General features: G+C 38.3%; 1 protein-coding gene across 2 annotated transcripts in view; it reads left to right on the forward strand.

The window, feature by feature from the left end:
• The window catches only part of LOC124721337 (glycine dehydrogenase (decarboxylating), mitochondrial), a 308,726-nt gene that overhangs the window by 154,244 nt on the left and 131,231 nt on the right, over positions 1-23,251 (forward strand). For both annotated transcript variants that reach the window (XM_047246255.1, XM_047246254.1), the window contains exons 5-6: positions 12,167-12,392; positions 16,098-16,294. In XM_047246255.1, the coding sequence (XP_047102211.1) occupies positions 12,167-12,392; positions 16,098-16,294 (423 nt within the window). The remainder of the gene's footprint in view (positions 1-12,166; positions 12,393-16,097; positions 16,295-23,251) is intronic.

Raw genomic sequence — 23,251 nt, forward strand, 5'->3', positions numbered from 1 at the left:
CCTTCTAATGCTTAACACCTTTTTCAGGCAGTGTAATAGGTCTCCCACTATTATTTACTTTTCAGTGTCTCAGAAATATTGCACCCAATCTTTGTAATTCCCTTTCTTTCCTGATATAATTTCAAATATTTGATTTTTTCTCTGTGTGTATCTTAAGTGATTGTTGATCTTTTGTGGAACCCAGCTGCCTGCCCAAGAAGTTTCTTTCCTTTTTTTTCCAAAATTGGAGGTATTGTTCTCAGTATTTTGTATTCAGCATTCATATTGTGGAAATAGTGTGTTGTCCAATGAATGACACATGTCTCAGAATTATTGGTTTTTATTAATGTTCCTTCTTGTAACTTATGTATTTGTAAATGAAACAGCTTCCTTGTCAACGCTATGGCCCACTCTAACTCTGTGTTTCAAGGTTTGCACATATATACTCATAACATCAGCAACATGCAATAAAAAGATTTTCAAATGACTGGGCCAGTTCACAGCAGTCTCATACTTCATGAACTTTTAGTGGTATACACAACTCACTCAAAGTATTCCAAATGGAGTCAGACAAAAAGTAAATTTATTGTTCAGCTATAATTGATTTCTTGGATGTCATACCCTTATTTCTGAATTCAGTTGGTGATTGCTAGGCGTTTTGAATGAACATTAAATGACTTTGCTTAACATCATCAAAATAGATTTCACATTTATGCATATTTGTAATCACTGTCTTTTTTAGTGGTGATCAGCTTTTACATGGAAAACCTAACATTTGTAAGATGGCAGATAAGCAAACATATAGAAACTATGATGAGCCTAAATTGCACAAACAAGGGGAAATTATATGTCATTTGAATTCAATATATGTTTGTTTGAAGTTTTTCCAAGTGATTTCGTGTGACTGTAGATAGACTGTGACTGTATATGTGTAAATACACTCAATTTTGGCTTTTTACAGACCACTGACATGGAACTTTTATATATTGACTTTACTCTTGAAATGCTAGACATGGACCGGGTAACATAAGGTCTGTACATAATGAAAGCATATCTAAGACTGCCTGTATAAACATAATTAAAATGAATGTCCATCCAAGTCTGACTGACTTTGTGTGCAGCGTTTTTCTAAATGACAAAAACTTAAAATACTAAGTTATTAAATTATCAATATATGCATAAAAGACAGGACTGATAATTAATACATATGTACATTAGAGTATGAAGTTATTTTCTAGGACAATAACATTGTGTACTTAAAATCTAAAATGTAGACTTTCACAGCCGGAAATGTCATGTCCATTATAATTATCCGGGCTGTTATGCCATGGTCAGTTGATGAATTCTGTGTCAATTCCCAGCGTTTCGTCCCTGTCTGCAGAGGACATCTTCAAGGGGGTCTGTAGCTTGATGGAAGGTCCAACACACCCACTGGCTCGCTACTGACTCTTTGTACTTCAGTCAGTAGTGAGCCATTGGGTGTGTTGGACCTTCCATCAAGCTACAGACCCCCTTTAAGATGTCCTCTGCAGACAGGGACGAAACGTTGGGAATTGACTCAGAATTAAACAACCGACCATGGCATAACAGCCCAGATAATTATAATGGACATGTACTTCAAATCGCAAAAATTATAGATTCTATTTTATGTAGAAGAATTTTGGGTGTATCTTTTATCCCAGGGATTTAGAAAAGCTCACACTGAGATTTCTGGAAATTTAACTTTTTAATTGAAAAACTGTTTAACTAACACAAAACCATAACTTGTAAAATTGTACATATTTAGAAACAGAAAAATTTGTGCTATTTGATAATAATACTGTACTTTTAGAAGGATCGTATTTCAAGATCTAAACTTGAAAACAAAAATTTTGAATAAGTAAACTTCAGAAATACAGTTTTCAGAAAAGATAAAATGTCCAGAGGCTTTTCAAATAAGGTACATGAATTATAGAACAAATAATAATTAGTGGGGTCGAATGTGCAGTACATGTGGTTTTTGTGAATCATAAATTTTGAATATTACTTTAAAGGCGATGTTTTTGTCTGAAGTACTACTAAAACTGTTGTCAGTAGCTTGTAAACTCTACACTGAATAATGAGGTTTTCAAAAATACAACATTGATGATAATTTGGATTAAGGCATTTTAAATTATACAAATAATTTGAAGATTTCATATTTACACAGCATATGTATTCTGTACAAAACTCAACACCAACACTTGGCTACTGTGCATAATGACATCATAGCATATGCTCCATCTTGCTGACTGTACACTTACTTTTAGTCAATATTCATTGTCTGTTCTGGCTTCCTTCAGTCTGATACTAAATTGATAAATCTGTCTGTCTCATGGTAGAATGTAAGTTTGGTTTGCAGAGTTCTTTTTGTGGGTATGTGTGTGTGCTTGAAGGGAGAAGCTGCCCTCCCATGACTCTCATTGTGTATGCTCTTGACTGTGCACAGAGCTCTGTTGAGTTCAACACTATTCACCAGTTCACAAGCATAGTCAGACTCTTTCACCTCTGTTAAGCTTGTGCACAATGGGTAATATTTTCAGCATCCCTTTTGCCACTAAAGGGTTCCTAGGACATCTGCATTCTAGCCTTGGTGAATGGATATTTGGAGTAGTGGACTGATGCCATCATTAAGGGGACAAATCTAACTAGAAGACAAACATTACAGGTTTTAATGCAAAAGTAAGCCAAAGATGAAAGAATAGTTCTTGGTGGAAAACGTAGAGAGTGATAGCAGACATAACAAAAGCTACACATTAGGAGAATTCACCAGGGACATTTTCATCCATAATATATTCTTCCAGAAGAAAACAAATACAAAACAGACTTTGCAAAAGGCTAAATTGAGCTAAAAATACTACTGCCTTTATAGTAAATAACAACAGAAAGTTGTACAAGCAATCAAAGATTTTAAAAATGTTTTTATAGTCAAGGGATGAAACAAACACAAGTAACTCACAACAAAGAAATGATATTCCAGAAGTAATTCCTGATGAGACATATAAAATAGATTTTCTGTATGAACTTAGCAAATGTGCTATGAGAGGCCGGTGTTCCAATAGAAATTATTAAACATGTAGGAAACGTAATAATTTAATGTAAAAGGATCTTACAAAACTGTTCACAGAATATCTAGAGAAAATAAATCTCAAAAAATTGGTGACCCACAATAGTCTCACGCAAAAGATAAAATATCATGGAATAGTGGATACACTGGGTTCATGGTTTGTCTCCACTCTGCATGACAACATAGTGTATCAATTCCATGTCAACCAATAGGCTCTCAGAATTTGAAGAAATCTGACATGATACACCACAGGGTTCTATTCTGAATCCTCTGTTGTTTCTAATGTACAGAAATGATTTTTCAACAACAATGTAAAAAATAAAAATTTTGTTATTTTTGCAAATGATAAAAGGATATGAATAAAAAGTAGCTCCAGTTCAGTCACTGAAAAGGAAGCTGACAAATTATCTGGAAATGTCTACAGATAGTTCAAGACAAATGGATTACCATGAAATTTTGGTAAGACACAGTACAGACCATTTAATATTTTAACTGAACAACAAGAGGTAGAAAGTGTTAAGTTTTTGTGACTGCAGATAGATCATAACATTAACTGAAAAATGGAAACCTTGTAATTAATGAAATGGCTTGGTTCAGCTACATTTGCATTATGACTGGTAACTACAATATTTTATTCAGCATATTTCTACTCACTAATTATTTTTTTTTTAAATTGGCAGCTGCTTCACACCATCTACCATCATGTAGTTGTTATGGTTGCTGGATGGCATATTGGGGGCACCTCTTTGGTTCCCACTTCATGCAGTTATGTACTGTTTAAGATTTGTAACTCTTGGAAGATTTGGAGCATGCTTCTTTATGGAATACTGTAGTTACCAAACCATATTATGTTCATGTAAATAAAAGCACACTCTGCCAAGGCTAGCAGTTCAGCATTGTTTGTATTTTGTGCATGGTGTGTGTTTGATAAATGTGCCATCAATGTGAAGTGTTGATCTTTTGTATGACACTGGTCTCATGATTGGTACTTGACTCTGAATTCAACATGACATAGTTTGAAGGAGACAGTGGGTACCTGGGACATATATCACTGTAGCTCCATTCATGCTACAAAAGCTGTCCATTTTGTGGGCAGGAACTTTAATACAAACAGTACAGTCCTCTTACTGTATGCATTGTTAAGGTACCAATGGATATGAAAGATTAGATAAGTAATATGCACGCCACAAATGAAGCAGTGTTCTTGGAAATTATGGCTAGACTGACTAGATGGCTAAATGGATTTGACTGTATTACCAAATACAATTGGTGAGGTTAAATTTTTCTTGCCAAGGTCTGCTTTCACTTGGATAGTGCAGCCAGCAGTGGTTTGAGGACAACAAGGAAAAACTCAGGAGCTGAGACAAATTACAGGTGTAAATTAAAAGTACATTTGGTGACAACCAGCAGCAGGTCTGTATAGCCAAACAGCAAATGAAGAACTGTTACACACAAAGAACCTAAACATGACAGAAGCCAAATTTCACACCTTATGAACGATCTATCAAGCACTTATTTTGATGTCTGTCACTACTACTGACTTCACCAGGTAGTACCAGCACGCTGAGGCAATCCACCAGGAGAGAGTAGATATGCTGAAAGGTGTTCAACAGATTTTGGTCTTTCATTGATGAGTGTTGGCTACTCTGCATTATTTTTGGGTGCATTTCCAGAATGGAAATAAAGGATACCTGATAACCAAAGTAAAACTCTCAAATCTTGTAATTACAAAGCTTCATTTTATGTAAAAGGCACCACAGCTCGTATCTTATTCAACAGCAAGAGTAAATCAGATTTATTAAGTAATAGTGAAGTTTATAAAATGACTTGCATTGACTGCTACAAATTTTATGTTGGTCAAACAGGCAGGTCATTATGCAGCTAGACTGACTGAGCATCAGCGTAGCTGCAGATTACATGGCCCAGACTCCATTTTTACTGAGTATGTGCTGAAGCAAGGTCATAAATACAAAGTCAAAATAGAACATACAGCAAAAATCAGTTACATCTGAACACATCCCTACCATTAAGCTTCACATGATCCAATCAACTAGCCACACACTACCGGACCACAATCCCAATTATAACATTCATCTCCTCGAACATGTACCACAAGAGAATTGTCAATGCACCTTACTGCGTTTTTGTTTGAAATGAACAAATATTAGCAGAACAAAAACACAGTTGTTCATTTTCCAGCCTTTGATACACAGGGTGATTATAATTAAAATTCCATTTTTAGCAGACATCTCTCCTCAGAATTACATCAAATTTGAATGGAATATCATCACAGATGGGGGGAAATGTTACGGAAACAAAAAAGATTACGAAAATTTTCCTCCTAGGTGATGCAGTAAGCATCATAAATTGATTCGGCTGCAGATGACATACAAATTGCTCCATGACAACTATGGTGACAGTTGCATATTAAATCAATTGTACTGTACAATGAGCATAGTCACACAAGCTAGTCATTTAACTGTCATGGCACTGTTGCTAGTTAGGTAAGACCATCCACCACCACAAGGTTTTCCACATTGGGTGTGAGAAAACTGGTTTTTAATTGTACTGAAGACAAAAACTGCATTAAGAGCAAGAATGAAATCAGTTTTTAACTGTCGTGAGACTGGCGCAAGGCTTGTTCAATATGACTAGACATTATAATTATGATTAGACATATTTGTGTTCCTGCTAATGTGAGGTTTGCCTGGCTTGATATAGGAAACGTGTGTGAATACTCATATGAATGAAATGATAACAGTAATTAAAAATAATATGTTGACACACAAGGCCCTTTTCCCTGGGGCCATCATTAAAACTATCGAGTCATTTGAAATCGTACTATAGTAAAACTACTTCTCGTTTCAAGACTAGATCTAAGTATTAGTAACTATGAGATCTCCATTGGCGGATACACTGCAGATATTTTCGTCAGTCGCATGGAAAATAAATTCTTCAAAGGTCACTCTGAAATTAAGGCTTGTATAGTGTACTACAAATGTTATGCCAGAGTAATCTCTGTAAAACCAAGTTTGCTTTCTATCCAGATGTGTGATTACTTGCCTTTAACTCTTTCTGTGCTTCTGAGCACCTATCCCTATATCCTCTATAGGGGAGTCTGTTCAGTGGTCAGAGGCTGGTATGTCTGTACAATCTTCCTTCGTGAATGAATTTTTTAAATGCAAAGTTTAAAACTTCAGCTTTCCTTTTGCTGTTTTTTAACAGCAGACTGGTAGACAAATGACCAATGACTGACACATCACTCTGGTAGGGTTGTATGTTACCCTGTGCCTACCTAGCCAGTGAATGATGGTTAAAATAGGTGAAACCATTTAGTGATTAAATAGTTAAGATTTGAAAACTGTTTGGAGGTTTCTGCAATTTGTTTTTGCATGTGACATGATATGGATGGTTGCTGCTTGTCTTAAAGCTGGGACAGCATTTGCAGTAGGCCTATTATCATGAGTTGCAGTTTCTGGGGGGCTTTTCATTTGTTGCATCACTTGATATCCCATCTAGAAATAGCAAGGGGCATCATTGAGTAAGAAGTGCATCATGACAATGTTGACATTGTCACAGCAAACAACAGAAACCCACAGAACTGACAAATTATTCTTTCATTTGTGTAATACCAGAGTCTGATGTCAGATACAAAGCCAAACAGACAAGCAGTGTCTTCTGTTATCAACTATTGTAATGTTGTATATTGGGATGCAATATAAACATTTATTAGAAGAATTAGTGTGGCATATTCCTTTATAGAAATTTGAATTTGCTTGAAGATCCTGAGTTACCAACATAGGAACAACTGCAGAGGGAATGAAGTCAAGGCATGCTGCACTGACACAGTGAAGAAGTATATTTAATTACATGTGTAGTTGTTCATAACACTGTATTTGGGTCTGGATCTGTATACTATATGTATACCTAAGGGTAACATTGCACTGAACAGAAGCCTACAACCTACTAAGTAGTTTAATGTAGGATCAGAATTTTCACTGGTTTTGGCAAGCTCTTTCACCGAATTAAGATAGTAGAGACGGTAGTATGCTTTGCTCACCAATCTCTTTATAGCTGCACAAATTTCTACTAACTTTTGCCTGTTAACACTGCCACATTCATTTTTGAACCAAGATTGATCCACAGCATTTTTGGAATTTTGTTGTTAAACCATAGGGGATCTTCTCTGTGCTTAATCCACTTACTCAGCACAGAGCAGGATCTACAGTCAGTTTAAATTTTGCCAATATTTCCTTTACCTGTATCATATCAGAACTAAATGAAGTACATTAACTATCTAATTAGATACTAACAACTGCTTATCTGCTCTTTGGAGCATTAAAACTCTCCTAGTCTTCTTGATGGATTATCTGTAGTAACCATCATCACTATGATATCATCTTCACTAATTCCTGTCTCTGTACGGACACTGTTTATGAGATCAAGACTGTTTGTTTCTACAGGGTCTAACATATTTTCATTGCTTGTGGGTTGTTGAACTAGCAGCTCAAGACACGTTTTGGGAAAACATATTCAGCACTACTTCAAAATCAGATCGAACAACCTGCGTTGAATCCAGGGACTTCCAGTGCATGTTCAGTAGGTTAAAATCAGATCCAAGTGATACTGCTTGATCGGGATATTTCTGCACTACTGAACATAGACTTTTTGAATGATTCTGTAGCTTTAAATGAGTCATTTAAATAAAATAATTTAAATTGTTGATGTTCATGCACTTCCTCAGTGTAGCAGCTAAGTCTTTGTGCATTTATTAATTCAAAGGAAGGTACCATTTCAATAAAGAAAAGAAAATAATCATCTTTTCTGAATCCATTTGTGGTAGTCATTGTCTTCAGGGTGATTTTTAAGGTCCTCAGGTTTTTTTAATAGTGAATGAGAAAACTAGCAATTCATCATTTTCAGAATTTATTGAGTTACACAGATGAAAATAGTCACAGCAGCATCCTTATTTCCACCCCTCAAAAAAACTTTTTCCCACAGCTTTCCAATAATGAAACAGTTTCATAACAAAGAGCATACAACAACAACGTAATATACCATATGTTCTCACTGTGATAAATGTGAAGTACAGCTGAGATGACTTTGGTACCAGGTGCTGGTATTCATAAGAAATTGCAGTGTTCTAGAATGTAGTTTATAACAAATAGAACACAGCATGTTATTTTTAAAGAAGAAAAATCTTCAGATGTAAAAATAGCTTTGGGTGTACCACAAGGAGTGTTAGAAGATTGCTATATTGGCCCCGGAGAATATTTAGGAAGAGTAATCCACTCATGGAGGTAGTAGGCTACAAAACCATCATTTGATCAATACTTGAGTATTTCTCATCTATCTGGTACCAGTAACAGATAGGATTGATAGAGAAGATCCAAAGAAGAGCAGTTTATTTTGTTACATGTTCATTTATTAAGTACAAAAGTGTCATCGTGCATCATGCTATAGTTTTCTCTTAAAATTCCATTTGCTTACTTTCCTAGAAGATTAAACCAAAATATACTTATCACAAAAAGACTATGAAGGCAAAATTAGGGAGATTAGAGCTCACACAGGGACTTAACAACAATTATTTTTTCCTGTGAACCATTGCAATTGTAATAGGAAAGCATGTAAGTGACAGTGTGGATGTAGATATAGAACACTTTCTGTAACAGTTGGACATGGACTGTCCTTTTGCAATACAGCTGTAGTAATGCAGAGAACAGTGGCAAGGCTACTACAGTACGTACCATACTAGCCTTACGTGTCAAGGTTACCCTTCTACATCTACATGACCATTATGCAATCCAGGCTTAAGAGTTTGGCACAGGGTTCATAGAGCCACTTTCAGACTGTTTCTTGACCATTCAACTCTTGAATAACATGTGAAAAAAAACCTCACTTAAATTTTTAATTTTTCCTTGTGAACTCTAACTGCTTTTTCTTCAATAGTAATTTCTTCCTATGTAAGTGGGAGTCAACAAAATATTTTGGCATTCTGAGGAGGAAATTAATAGTAAAAATTTCATGAAATAATCTCAACCCAATAAAAAAAAAACATCTTTATGTTAACGAGAGACATCCCAACTTGCTTATCATATTCTTACCCATGAGTCAAATTATCTGAAAGGATGTGTGGCGTCCAATGGTACCATATATTGCAGTGCCACACATTCATGAAATAAGACACTGGATTACGCAGCCTGGGAAGTAGCAACCACCTCTGTAATGTCCCTTGCACACTTGTGTACACAGTAACATAAAATGATGTTTTGACCTAATACTGCTTTTAAGATATACACAAAACAGATAATTGGAGTTAAATGTGTTTTCAAGAATGCCAGTGATGATGTCAGCAGAACCAGTCAATTACAGAGAAATGAATGTTAAGTTATTATGCAAAATGTTAATGACTAAAATGTAAATGGTGGAAAAATATATGCACTACTTGTAGCATTCATCACACGGAAACTCTCACCCAGAACTCTGAGTGTTCTGTTAACACTATGCCGTCTGGTGACACCACAGTGGTGTCATACTCAAAATAGCGGTAAATGGCTGCCAACACCACAGTGGTGTCCTGTGCATAGTATCGCTCAGTGGCCGGTGGCGCCACATTGGTGTCGTGAGCATAGCATCGCACAGTGGCCGGCAACACCACTTTAGTGTCTTTTGCATTCTGTTGGTGTTTCGTTTAGGTAACAATAAGTTGCACACGTGAACAAGTTTTTTGTTTTTATAAGTATTTGTGCTCTTTCATCATGGCAGATGAAAGAGACGATACAATTATTTACGATGAATATGCAGACATCTTGTCTGATGTTCCAGATGACTTGGCTGATTGGGAAGAAGACACTGGATATAAAAACAAAAATGGAAGTGAAGCAGAATCGTCGGAAGATAGTGAAATACGTCCAAGAAGAATTTGGCGAACACTACGGTTGCCAAGTGATTTGGATGAATCAGACAAAGAATACAGTGCACAGTGGTCATACTTTGATTTACCGAGGACCAATAATAAATTTGAAGGATCTCTGGGTCCAAACTTATTTCCCACAGATACACAGAGCATCGAGGATATTGTAGAATTATATATTGGGAACAATCTATTTGAATATATTAGCAACAAAACCAACAAGTACTACAGTCAAAATTGCAATAGAAGGAAACTGGATAAAAAAAATGCCAAATTTGTCAGAATTATGGGATGTTTCAGCTTGTTATCCTTATGGGAATTGTACAAAAAAAAGCAAGGAGCGATGATTATTGGTCAATGAAACCATTGATAGACACACCAATATTTCGCAAAACGATGTCCCACAAACGATTCAGACAAATATTATCATTTTTACATTTTTCTGACAACAACGATGAACCAGATAAGGACGATTGGCTTTTCAAAGTGCAATTCATAATTGATTATTTTTCCAAAAAGTTTAAAGAAACTTTTAATCTAAGTCAAAACATCTCAATTGATGAAGGAATGATACTGTGGCATAAATGGTTAAATTTTAAAGTTTAGAATCTGTCGAAAATTATGAAAAATGGCATACTCATTCAGATGCTGTGTGATTAGAGTACGGGATACATTTCCTGATTCAAGATATATTCCGGTGCTGGACAGCCTTTAGCAAAGACAGTGATGGAACTATTGACACCTTCTTATGGGAAGTGGCATCACCTCTACAATTTTATGAAAGTAGGGCAAAAGGGTTGTGAACTTATGAGAACTAATGATGAGACAAGTAAAAGTTAATGATGATGTCAAGAACGGTTGGTGACAAGCCAAGTAATCCGAATTAGCACTGCCAGTGCCAAGCGAATCAATTTGTACGAGATGTGCAGACAGAAAAGTGTTAATATAGCAGGTCACTTGGTCATTCCCATCTGACTATTAAAAATTGCCTGCAATGGTTCAGGTGTATGATTTCAAAGTTACAGATCTGGTAGGAATGGAAAACAGTCTCTCTTTAAAGCCTAAAGATTATATTTGAAAATGCTTATGCATTGAAGAGAATAATTATCAATAAACTTTCTTCAAATCTGATAATTCTGCACTGAAAACTGCTACCACTTTCTGACTATTTCATTATTACAGTAGTTCATCTTATGAGCTTTTTCTCTGTAGTGTGGAAATGTACAAATACAACAATGATTCCTGAGTTATGCATTACACTGTTAATTCAATACAGGGAAATCCAATGTGGAATAGAATGGAGTGTGTGAAAATAACCAGTTACTATATAGTGAAGGTGTTGAGCAGTGAAAGGTCACATAAATAGAAGTTTAGTTATGCAGGCAACAAGAATATCAGCACAATACTGGAATTCATAATATAGACTTGCTCTTGCTGCAGTTGTTAAAGTTTCAGCAATACTCGTGTAAATTCTATGTTGATATTTATAAATGAAATTAGTTTATGAACACTTTCTTGTACTCTCTTGATATTGTGGTTGCTGTTTCCTAATATAGAATAAACTTTGTGTTTGTAATGGTGCCAAAATGTAAAAGAGGTAATTTATTGTCAACCTTATTTCAAAATATGTAACCAATTTTAAACTACATCTTTGTGTATGGTTTTTATCTATACAATCACTAAACATTTTCATAATTATTCAGTTCTTCTTACTGACTATTGACTCACACACAGGTGCTGCCCTTGTCTACTAAACTATCTATTATAAAATAATATAATGTGGAAAAGTGCAACACTCTCACTGCCCAGATTCATATGTTTTGATATGTATAGTTAAGCATTACTGGATTCAATTATTATCATTTAATTCTGGAAGTAGTAGCAACCAAAACTTCTATCTGAGCCAAACTATTACCAGTGGGCAAAAAATTTTAATACATAAGTTTTTAAAACTGATTATTTTTTCTATCGTTTATGTGCAGCTGTCTAAAGCTAGATTAAAGCTGTTAGAAAATATTATTTGTGATGGCAAGAGACAGACAAATACTCCAGTCTTGCAAATAAGAACATGCAGAATAATGGATGATGATGGAATTTGTGATGTTACTATACACTACTTCTATATTAAATGGTGTAATGAAAAAGAGTTCCATTTCTGGTTTTATAAATTAAAAGCTATTTTATTTCAGGCAAAACAAAAGAAGACGTTTATTTCTATCACATCTACTTCATCCACAAACAATTTCTGTTGTGGAAACAAGAGCTGATTCACTAGGATTGTCCATAGAGGTGGGAAATGTATTCCAAGCTGACTTCACAAACAGAGATATAGCAGCCGTACTTTTCCAATACCCTGACACAGAAGGAACTGTTAATGATTTCACAGAGGTTGTACAACGTGCTCATTTAAATGGTGTAAGTAACAAAGGAATGAAAAATATTTCATATACTCTGAATGCATTAGTACATTGAACATCGAATACTTAAATATGAAGTTATCCATAAAACAACAATAGAAAGACTTTTAGGAAATGTAAAATAAAGGACATTAACATAGTTTTTCTAAAGTTAAAATTTTATCCTTATTATTATTCAGTTTATTACTCTACAGAGGATAAGTCTTCTTGGTGATCTTCCAGAACTAGTTAAAATTGTATGTCAGACTAAGTCTCTGCCTTTTGCAAACAGTATGTTATTAAATGTGCTGTCCATTCATGCATTACATACTCACTCAATGTTTAATGTTGCCACTAGTTCCTCTCTATACCTTCCAAGCTCAACAGAATTTCTCATGCTAGGCTTCTGGAACATCACATAGTATAGAATTAAACTTAACCACAGCCTCAAGAACATCCTGAAATGACATTTCTCTGCTCTTTATCAGAATATATGCCTTATTTTATGTTTCAAGCAGTGTTGTAGTGGATTTATCTTTCAAGCAGTGTTGTAGTGGATTTTTTGCAGGATGAGACCATATTACTTGCTGATAGTTCAGGAGACATGTATTTCTGTTGTTGTTGTTGTTGTTGTTGTTGTGGTGGTGGTGGTCTTCAGTTCAAAGACTGGTTTGATGTGTCTCTCCACACTAGTTTATCCTGTGCAATCCTCTTCATCTCTGCTTATCAACTGTAACTTACAGGACAATTACTGACCTATATGAAAAAAAAAGAAAAACATAAATTAGTTACAAACTGCAGCATGCACACATTTTATTCAACATGTAAATATCACTACTGATATTCAGATTTATATTATGACATGTTCAGTACACCTGCCATCATTGGCAATGATGTGGCACAGGCAAATAGTGATATTTTGCATGACTCGCTGAAGTCTCAGAACATAGATATTGTCAATGATCTCCTGAATGGCTGTTTGCAACTCGGCAATGGTTTTGGGTTATTGCAGTATACCTTGTCTTTAATATATCCCCACAAAAAGGAGTTGCATGTGCTCAGATTCGGAGAATATGGTGGCCAATCGAGGCCCATGCCAGTTGCCTCTGGGTAGCTCAGAGTCAGAAAGTGGTCCCCAAAGTGTTCCTCCTTAACATCAAACACCCTCCTGCTTTGATGGAGTTGAGCTCCAACTTGCATGAACCACATCTTGTCAAAATCAAGGTCACTTTGGATAATAAGGATGAAATCATCTTCCAAACCCTTCATGTACCATTCAGTAGTCACCATGCTATCAATGAATATTGCACCGATTACTCCATGACCAGACGTTGTACAGCCCACAGTCACCCATTGAGGGTGAAGAGAATTCTTGATCACGAAATGCAGATTCTCAGTGCCCCAAATGCACCAATTTTGCTTATTGATGAACCTATCCAAATCATACATGCACGTACTACTTCCCATCATGCCCTGCAGCCTACCGTGTAGTTTGAATATCCTAACACAAACCATTCAGAAATTATGACAATTTTATTTTTTATAGTTCAATAACTGTCACCCTGTACATCCATTTGAATCTGCTTACTATATTCAAAATTTGTACACCCTCTACAGTTTTTATCCCAACACTTATTTTCGAATTGTCAGTTCCTTGCTGCCTCTGTATGTCTCCTGCCAACCAGTTCCTTCTGTAAGTCACCTTGTGCCACAAGTTTATGTTTACCCCAATTCAATACAGTACCTACTTATTAGTTATTCAATCTAACAATCTAATTTTCATCATTCTTTTGTAACACTGTATTTCAAAAACCTTATGTTTTCTTGTTGTCAGGACTGCTTATCACTCAAATTCCACTTCCATACAAGGCTACATTCCATATAAATATCTGCAGAAAAGACACCCTAACACTTAAATTTAATTCAGTGTTACCAAATATTTCTGAGAAATGCTTTTCTTGCTATTGCTGATGTAAATTTTATGTCCCCTCTACTTTGGTGATCAATTATTTTGCTGCCAAAATATAAAAACTCTTTTACTAGTATTAGTATCTCATTTAATCTAGTTCCCTCATCATTGCATGATTTGATTCGATTACATTCCATTACCCAGTTTCTGTTGATATTCATCTGATAACATCTTTTCAAGACACTGTCCAATCTGTTCAGCTGCTCTTCCAAGTCCTTTTCTGTCTTTGACAGAAATACAGCATCATCAGTAAATTACAAAGTTTTTATTTCTTCTGCCTGAACTTTAATTCCTATTCCAAATTTCTCCTCAGTTCCCTTTACTGCGTGCTCAATGTACAAAATCAGTAATATCAGGGAGAAGCTGCAGCACACTCTCACTGTCTTCTCAACTACTGCTTCACTTTCATACCCTTTTCCTCTTATTCTGAATTCTGCTTTCGTATTCCAGTCAACCTTTATATTTCTATTACAGCATGCAAAAACCTGCTTCTCACAGATGACATAAGGTTAGCTGCACAAGCTTGCCCAATACAAAAGTATTTCTGTTTCATTGGCAGGGTATACAAATAGTTGGATGGTCTAGCTGTGGGAGACACTTCCCCCCCCCCCACCCCCCCACCCCCTTCCACCCTTTTCTGCTACAGCCCAGTCCTTGCTGAAATCTTCATCGATAATTTTGAAAGACAGCTTTTATGAAAATAACCAACTCTCTGCCAAGACCGATACTAGTTGAGGTGTGTTGATGATGTCTTGTGCTTATGGAGAGATATTACCAGACAACTCCAACAATCCCTCAAGCAGGATCTAACCTTAGACATCAGCAATCATATTCATACTTTCAAAATTTATAGGAAATGTACCATCACAGATATTGTAATATCTGCTCATTCTTGACACCCAGTGACCCATAAGCATGCTGCCTTTCATCCAATGATACATCACCTAATATCCATCCCCATGAATGAATATAGCTTCCAGGTTGAATTAAATGCAATCAGACAAATAGTGTCAAACAATGGCCATCCTTCTACCTCAGTGGACTCCATAATGCACAAAAAGCAGAAACAACAAGTGTGCTCTCTCCTTGCCCTGTTCTTGGCCCACCACCTCAAGAACACAATAAAGTTCACAATTCCATATTTAGGAAAGTCTCACTGAATGTAGCCAGAAAACTTGAACTCAGTTACTTTAAAACATCATTTAATGTGCACAACACTATTGGACACTATTTTCCCAATGGTAAAGACAGCACTTCAGCTTTGGAAAGGAGTGAAATATACAAAATCACCTGTAATTGTGGTAAATTCTATATAGTTCAGCCTGGCAGGGCAATATATGTCCACTTGAAGGAACACCATAGAAGTTTGAAACTTCGAAAAGGAGACTCTACTTTTGCAGATCACCTGATTAAAGAAGGCCATAGTTACAAGGTACAACATGAAGTATTACATTACATCCATAAAGGAAGGAAGATGAACTACCTTGAAATAATGGAAATTAATAAACATATGGCCATCTGCCCAAGCTTAGTACAGAATGACTAGACACAGTTCCCTTACTCACCACTTCTAACTGTAGATATCACTCATAATCCCATCCAGACCATGTTGCAAATCACCCCTATTATTCACATGCCCCATTTTTCTCATTTTTTTCCTTTATTTCAGTTACTGTAATTTCACTTGTCCTTAAAAAAAGCATATCTTTTATAAGTTCCATATGGTCAAAATAAATGTTTATTTTCCTATTACAGTCACTGGTATGCTGTGCAACAGATTTATTAGCACTCACTCTTTTACGTCCTCCAAGTGAGTTCAATGTTGATATTGCTGTTGGAACCAGCCAAAGGTTTGGAGTGCCGTTAGGATATGGTGGGCCGCATGCTGGTTTTTTTTCCTGCCGTCAGTCTCTTGTAAGACTGATGCCTGGACGTATGATTGGGGTTACAAGGTATTGCATAAAATCTGGTTAGCAATAATGTGAAAATGTATATGTACAATCCTAATGCTCTACATTTTTAACAATTTTCACTCAGCTATAATAGCAAATTGTATGCAACATATAATATAAAATGATGTCATGTATAATGAGTTTTTTTTTCCAAATTATTCTACCAGGTCAAACCATTCATGCTTCAGTTGCTACTGCTACATTTAGCTAAATATGGAAAAATATTGATAAGTCATGCCATTTTATTTAGGAAATTAAATTGTTGTAGATACTGTTGCATATTGCCCCCTACTCTTTAAGAACCAAATGTACTACTCTTGAAAACCTACTGAAAGTGACTGAAAAATAACTGGTTCAAAAACCTGATATTTATTCAAATAAAATCTTTTGACATAAAGCACAAGTCAGAACAGTATAATAAAGAGACAGAAAAAAATGTGCAAATGGCAAAGCCATCATTGTCATAAAGTTGGAACTATTGAAGTCAGCCAGTGAGAGAGAATCATACAGTTATGATACAGAGGAACCAGTTCTACAAGGGCTGATCTGAATGAGACAAGAAAAAATCAATTGGATGGCAGAGAATAATGAAAAATGTCAGGAGTATGATGGGTAGGAAAATGATTTCCATATAGTTCTAGCATATTAACATTTCTATAGTGAAGTATCATAGAAATTAATTTTTTCAGAAATTACTAAACTGTTATGACAGTTAGTACCAAATTAAATGTGAAAGGTAACCAGCAGTACATTATCTAAGACATTGGACATTCATCTGTGAAGACTGGGGTTGAAATCGCAGTTCAGGTTTTCTGTAGTTTACCTAAATTGCTTAACATAAATCCTAAGATATTTCTTTTGAGAAGAATATGGTCCAATTCCTATACAATCGTTGTCCTGTTCAAGCTTGCACATGGTCTTCAGTGATATCTCTGTTCATGGTATATTAAACACCTATCTTCATACCTTTTAAAGTAATGTCTGATCAGTAGTTTTCCTATATTATCTGCTAAAAGCAATGGGAGTGGGCTACGTTGTCCTGGCTAATTACAGTGTGCTGGCACTGCAGCTGAACTGGGGTTGGGGGGAGAGCTGTAGATAATGAGGAGGGGGGAGATGAGACAGGAGTTAGACGGGCAGTTGGGGAAGGGTGGCAGATGGCTGGCAGTGAGAGGCAGTAAGTGTATGGAATCAAAATGTGGCACCAATGAGCTTGTTAGGGTTCACAGTCAGGGTGAGTTGTGTACAGCATATGATTACAGGTAGGAACAGATTGGGCTGGGGTGATAGAACAGAGGAAGAGGCAGACTGATGGAGGGAATATGTGTGAGCAGGACAAGTTAAGTCAGAGGTAGAGGTGGGTGTGGGGGCCAGGGTAGCAGAGATTGAGGTCATAAAGATTCAGGGCTAGAAGGATGTACTTTACTTGCATGTCTGAAAGAACAGGAATTATTAATGATCCACAGCTGTACAAAATAATTTGAAATTTATTTGCTGACTGAAAATTCTTTGACATCAGCTGTATTAGGCACAGATGTACTATCTATTAGTTACATATGAAATTTTTTCTGGACCGGGACTCAAACCCGGATTTCCTGGTTGCTACTGACAGACCACTATGAATAATGCGCAAGGAGAAATAAATAAGTGAAACAGTGGAAGGACATGTGTGCTCACACATAAAACTTGTCACAACTAATGATAAGTTTACTTTTTCCTCCTCAAAATCTGCTGGAGAGTCCTTTATATTGCTGCAGACAGGCAAGGAAACCACTTCTGATTCAGTTTGTAGCCCACATGCAAGAGTCCTTTTGTATTCAAGTGGGAACACTGGATCCAAATACCCCCCTTTTTATACTATGCAAAATTTAATTTCATATAGCCAGAACAACAAAATGGGATGAAGAAATTGTAACTTATGGCATGCAAAATGTTGTGCCAAATTGGCATAATGCATACAGGGAATGACTAAGAGAGGTGTAATTACACTGTAACTGAGTGCAAGAGAAGACATAAAAGATAAGATAGAGATCGTCTGAATACAGGTTAAGAAAAGAAGGGAATAGTTGCCAGAACAAATGGAAGAATGGATATATAATTCTGCATAATACAAGGGGAAACCAAATCAATATTTGATTTATGATGGGATTTTGAGAAAATGTTATTCATGAAAGTACAGTAGAACCTTTGTAATCCATCCCCTAAGGGATCAAGAGTGGGGTCAGTATGTGAGAAACATCAAATTATCAAAGGAACACCTTTATTGACTTGTAACATCACAATACAGTACAGTAAAACTTTAATTTTCAACTGAAAATTCTGTCTGAAATATTGTTCGATTTTAAAACAGTAACAAAACAAAAAGAATATTTCAACACACTAAAAAAATCTTATACAAAAGAGCAATGTAAAGTAGTGTCTCTACTCTAAAATACATCTGTATTGTTTGGTCAGGTATTGCGACTGAGAGTGAAAGTTTGACTTACTACAATACTGCAGTGACACACAACTGATTTGCAACTAACTGTTTAAAACATGAAATCACATGGTAAAAAATGTTCTGTTTGTGTAAGCAAGGCATAGAAAATCTGTAAGGAGCTTTAGCTTAGCAGCCAACAACCTTGTTTTGTCATGATGTTCCAGCACTACCTATCCACTAAAGTCTCTTGAGGTAGATGTAGAGCTTTGTTCAATGTATTTAAAGGCTTTATCAAATGCATTTTTACCATCTGTATGCAATACTCAAGTTGTAGGTTCATTGTCTTCGTCACCATCATCATATTTCTCATTCTCATTGGTTCTTCAACTTACAGCACCAGTAATTTGATCACCAGTTAATTTTTCTTCCATTGTGCACTCAACATAAGCTGTACTGATCCATTCACTTCTGTCACTGGGCTAAATGTTCTACTGTAAAACCCCCTGTGGGTCTGGGAGTTAGAATAGGTCTGAGGTATTCCTGCCTGTCATAAGAGGCGACTAAAAGGAGTATCACATGTTTCGGCCTTTATGTGATGGCCTCTGTTGGGTTTGACCTCCATCTTCCTAAATTTTCCTGTAGAGTGAGCCAATTGGGGAAGGACGCCTTACATGGTGCATCATGTCCATCATGCATTGAGATCTTTAGCCCAGTTTCTCATTGTCGCATTGCAGTCCCACTCATTCTCACTCTCTTGGATAAGGACACCTTCCTGGGTGCGTTTTCCACCATGCACTATACAGTCTCGCTTTCTGCACTGACGATGACCATGGATTTCTTAGCACCCCATATCCAGCACGGTAGCCAGTCCATTGTGATGGGGCTGCCATGTACCCTATTGGTTGTAGTGTAGCCTCCCCCCACCCCCTCCCCCGGACAACATGGGGATTGCTCTACTGATGCCTGCCTGTGCCGTTCACTAACCATGTATGACAAGGAGCAGATGCCCTTGATCCTGGGGTATCAGGACTCTCAGCAAAGGCCATCCTGCCAGGTGGCTTTTGCTGCGGCTGGGTGGAGCCCGTGGGGAGGGCCCCTGGTGGGAGTGGATGGCATCATGGCGGATGACATGCAATGAAGTGTACCATGTCATCACTTGCTGGTGGTCAGACACCAACAGTCTCTAAGCGTTCCAAGTCTCAGTACAATGCAAGAAAGTACAACCCTAAATCGTTCCCCTCCTTGGCCACACCATGGGAGGAATGCCAGACTAAGGATGACAATGAACCTTATTAACCCTGGTACCTCATATGTATGAGAACTGATGGGGACTCCTTTGCTTCAATGATGCCCAGTTTTTTGTAGAGCATTTAGAGGACAAGTTAGGGGAGGTGGAGCGGTTGTCTAAAATGGGCTCTGGGTCAGTCTTGATAAAAACAGCATCCTCTGCCCAGTCACGGGCTTTACTCACTTGCAACAAGTTGGGGGATGTTTCTGTTACCATCACACCACATAAGAGCTTAAATATGGTCCAGGGTATTATATTTCACAAGGACCTTCCTTTGCAGTCTGATGATGAGCTGCATGCCAATTTAGAGCGGCAAGGTGTTCATTTCGTGTGGCGCATTCATCAGGGACCAAGGGATAATCAGGTTGCCATCGGTGCCTTCACCTTGGCCTTCAAGGGTGACACTTTAACTGAGAAGGTCAAGGTGATGGTCTACTGCTGTGATGTCAAGCCATATATCCCTCCCCCAATGCGGTGCTTGAAGTGCTGGAAGTTCGGCCATATGCCTTCCCGCTGTACTTCCAGTGTCATATGTCGAGATCATGAATGTCCAACACATCCCAATACTCCATGCGCCCCGCCTCCCATCTGTGTCAACTGTGGAGAGCATCATTCACCTTGCTTGCCAGACTGCAGGATTTTACAGAAAGAGAGGAAAATTGTGGAATACAAGACCCTGGACTGACTGACGTACACTAAGGCTAAGAGAAAATATGAGCCCCTACATCCTGTGGTTATGACCTCCTCATATGCCACAGCTACGAGAACAGTTGTAGCCCCATGAGTTCCACGAATTCCAGTTGGCTCTCAGAACCAGAAGGCTACACCTGCCCTCTTGATGGTGGGGCCAATCTGCCCCCCCCCCCCTTTGCTCCCGCACCACCTACATCAAGAGCACTGCCCCCCCCCTCGCCCCGACCCAACCATCAGGGTCACCAGTCCCCACTTCCCAGCTGGAGAAGCGTAAGTCTTCTTCGGCTCCTCTCTCCAGGAAGGGATCCCTTGAGTCACTCCTTTCCCAGGTTTCTGCTAGTGGGAAAGATGACGACTGCCAGTGGCTGAAGTGCCCAAAAGCAGCTGGTTGTACCCCTTCATGATCCTCCTCAGTCCTGGATACTGAATCAGTGAAGCCCTCCCAGCAAGACAAACCCAAGGAGCGATGAGAAAAGTCCAAAAAGGAAATTGCAGTGGCACCCACACCACCACTACCTATAAGCTCTGTGCCTGGGGATGAGGTGGAGATTTTGGTATCCACTGTGGACCTAGATTTCGCTGGACCTTCAGACACAATGGATATAGACTGCTCAGGCAATAAGTCATCGGCAGCAGGTGACTATGAGGCATAAACTGCCTCATTGAATGTTCCATGCCTTCCCAGTCTCACGATGCCATCCTCCAGTGGAACTGCGGCAGTTTTTTCCACCACCTGGCTGAGCTACAGCGACTGTTGAGCTTTACACCTGCTTCCTGCATTGCCCTCCAGGAAACTTGGTTCCTGGCACTGCAGGCCCCTGCCCTCCACAGCTATAAGGGATATTACAGGAAATGTAATGACTATAATTGAGGGTCAGGTGGAGTTTGTGTTTATGTCCTAAACTCAATCTGTAGTACAACTGTGCCCCTTCAAACCCCTCTTGAAGCTGTGGCTGTCAAAATAAGAATGACACAGGAAATAACTGTCTGCAATGTATGTCTTCCTCCAGATGGTGCAATACCCCTGAATGTATTAGCTGCACTGATTGATCAACTCCCTAAACCTTTCCTACTTTTGGGAAATTTTAATGCCCATAACCCCTTGTGGGGTGACACTGTGCTTACTGGCTGGGGCAGAGGTGTCAAAAGTTTGCTGTCTCAGTTCGACCTCTGCCTCTTAAATACTGGGGCCGCCACACATTTCAGTGTGGCTCGTGGTAGTTACTCGGCCATTGATTCACCCATTTGTAGCCCAGGACTTCTCCCATCTATCCACTGGAGAGCATATGATGACCTGTGTGTTAGTGACTACTTCCCCATCTTCCTGTCACTGCCCTGGCGTCAGGCCCATGGAAGCTTGCCCAGATGGGCTTTAAACAAGACAGACTGGGAAACTTTCACCTCTGTGGTCATCGTTGACTCTCCCCCACACAGTAAAATTGATGTCATAGTTAAGTAGGTGGCTACAACAATCATTAATGCAGTGGAAAACACAATCCCTCGCTCTTTAGGGTGCCCCGGTGAAAGGTGGTTCCTTGGTGGTCGCCGGAAGTTGCTGAGGCAATTAAGGAGCATCGGCAAGCTCTACAGCAGCATAAGCGGCACCGTGCCCTGTAGCACTTAATAGCCTTTGAGCGGCTCCATGCCCGCATTCACCAGCTTATCAAAAGAAGGAAGTAGAAGTTTTGGGAGAGATACATCTCGACCATTGGATGCCATACGTCACCTTCCCAAGTCTGGACGAAGATCAGACTTCTTTTAGGATACCAGACCCCAACAGGTCTCCCTGGCATTAACATCAACAGCGTGTTGTCTACTGACACAAACGTGATTGCAGGGCACTTTGCTCGAGCCTCTGCATCGGAGAACTACCACCCATCCTTTCGCACCCTCAAATGGCAGATGGAAAGGAAAGTCCTCTCATTTGCTACACACCACAGTGAACCCTATTTACAGAGTGGGAGCTCCTCAGTTCCCTTGCACATTGCCCCGACACAGCTCCTGGCCCAAATCAGATCCACAGTCAGATGATTAAACATCTCTCATCTGACTACAAGCGACATCTCCTTGTCATGTTCAACCAGATCTGATGCGATGACATCTTTCTGTCTGAATTGCGGGAGAGCAACATCATGCTGGTGCTTAAACCTGGTAAAAACCCACTTGATGTGGATAGCTATCAGCCCATCAGCCTCACCAACATTCTTTGTAAGCTGCTGGAATGTATGGTGTGTTGGTGGTTGGGTTGAGTCCTGGAGTCGTGTGGCCTACTGTCTCCATGTCAGGGCGGCTTCTGCCAGGGTCCCTCTACCACTGATAATCTTGTGTCCCTCGAGTCTGCCATTCAAACAGCCTTTTCCAGATGCCAACACCTGGTTGCTGTCTTTTTTGATTTACGAAAAGCGTATTACACGACCTGGCGACATCATATTCTTGCCACATTATACGAGTGGGGTCTCCAAGACCCACTCCTGATTTTTATCCAAAATTTCCTGTCTCTTCACACTTTCCATGTCCAAGTTGGTGCCTCCCATAGATTGCCCAATGTCCAGTTGAA

The sequence above is a fragment of the Schistocerca piceifrons genome, chromosome X, assembly GCF_021461385.2.
Source record: "Schistocerca piceifrons isolate TAMUIC-IGC-003096 chromosome X, iqSchPice1.1, whole genome shotgun sequence".
Taxonomy (NCBI): Eukaryota; Metazoa; Arthropoda; class Insecta; order Orthoptera; family Acrididae; genus Schistocerca; species Schistocerca piceifrons.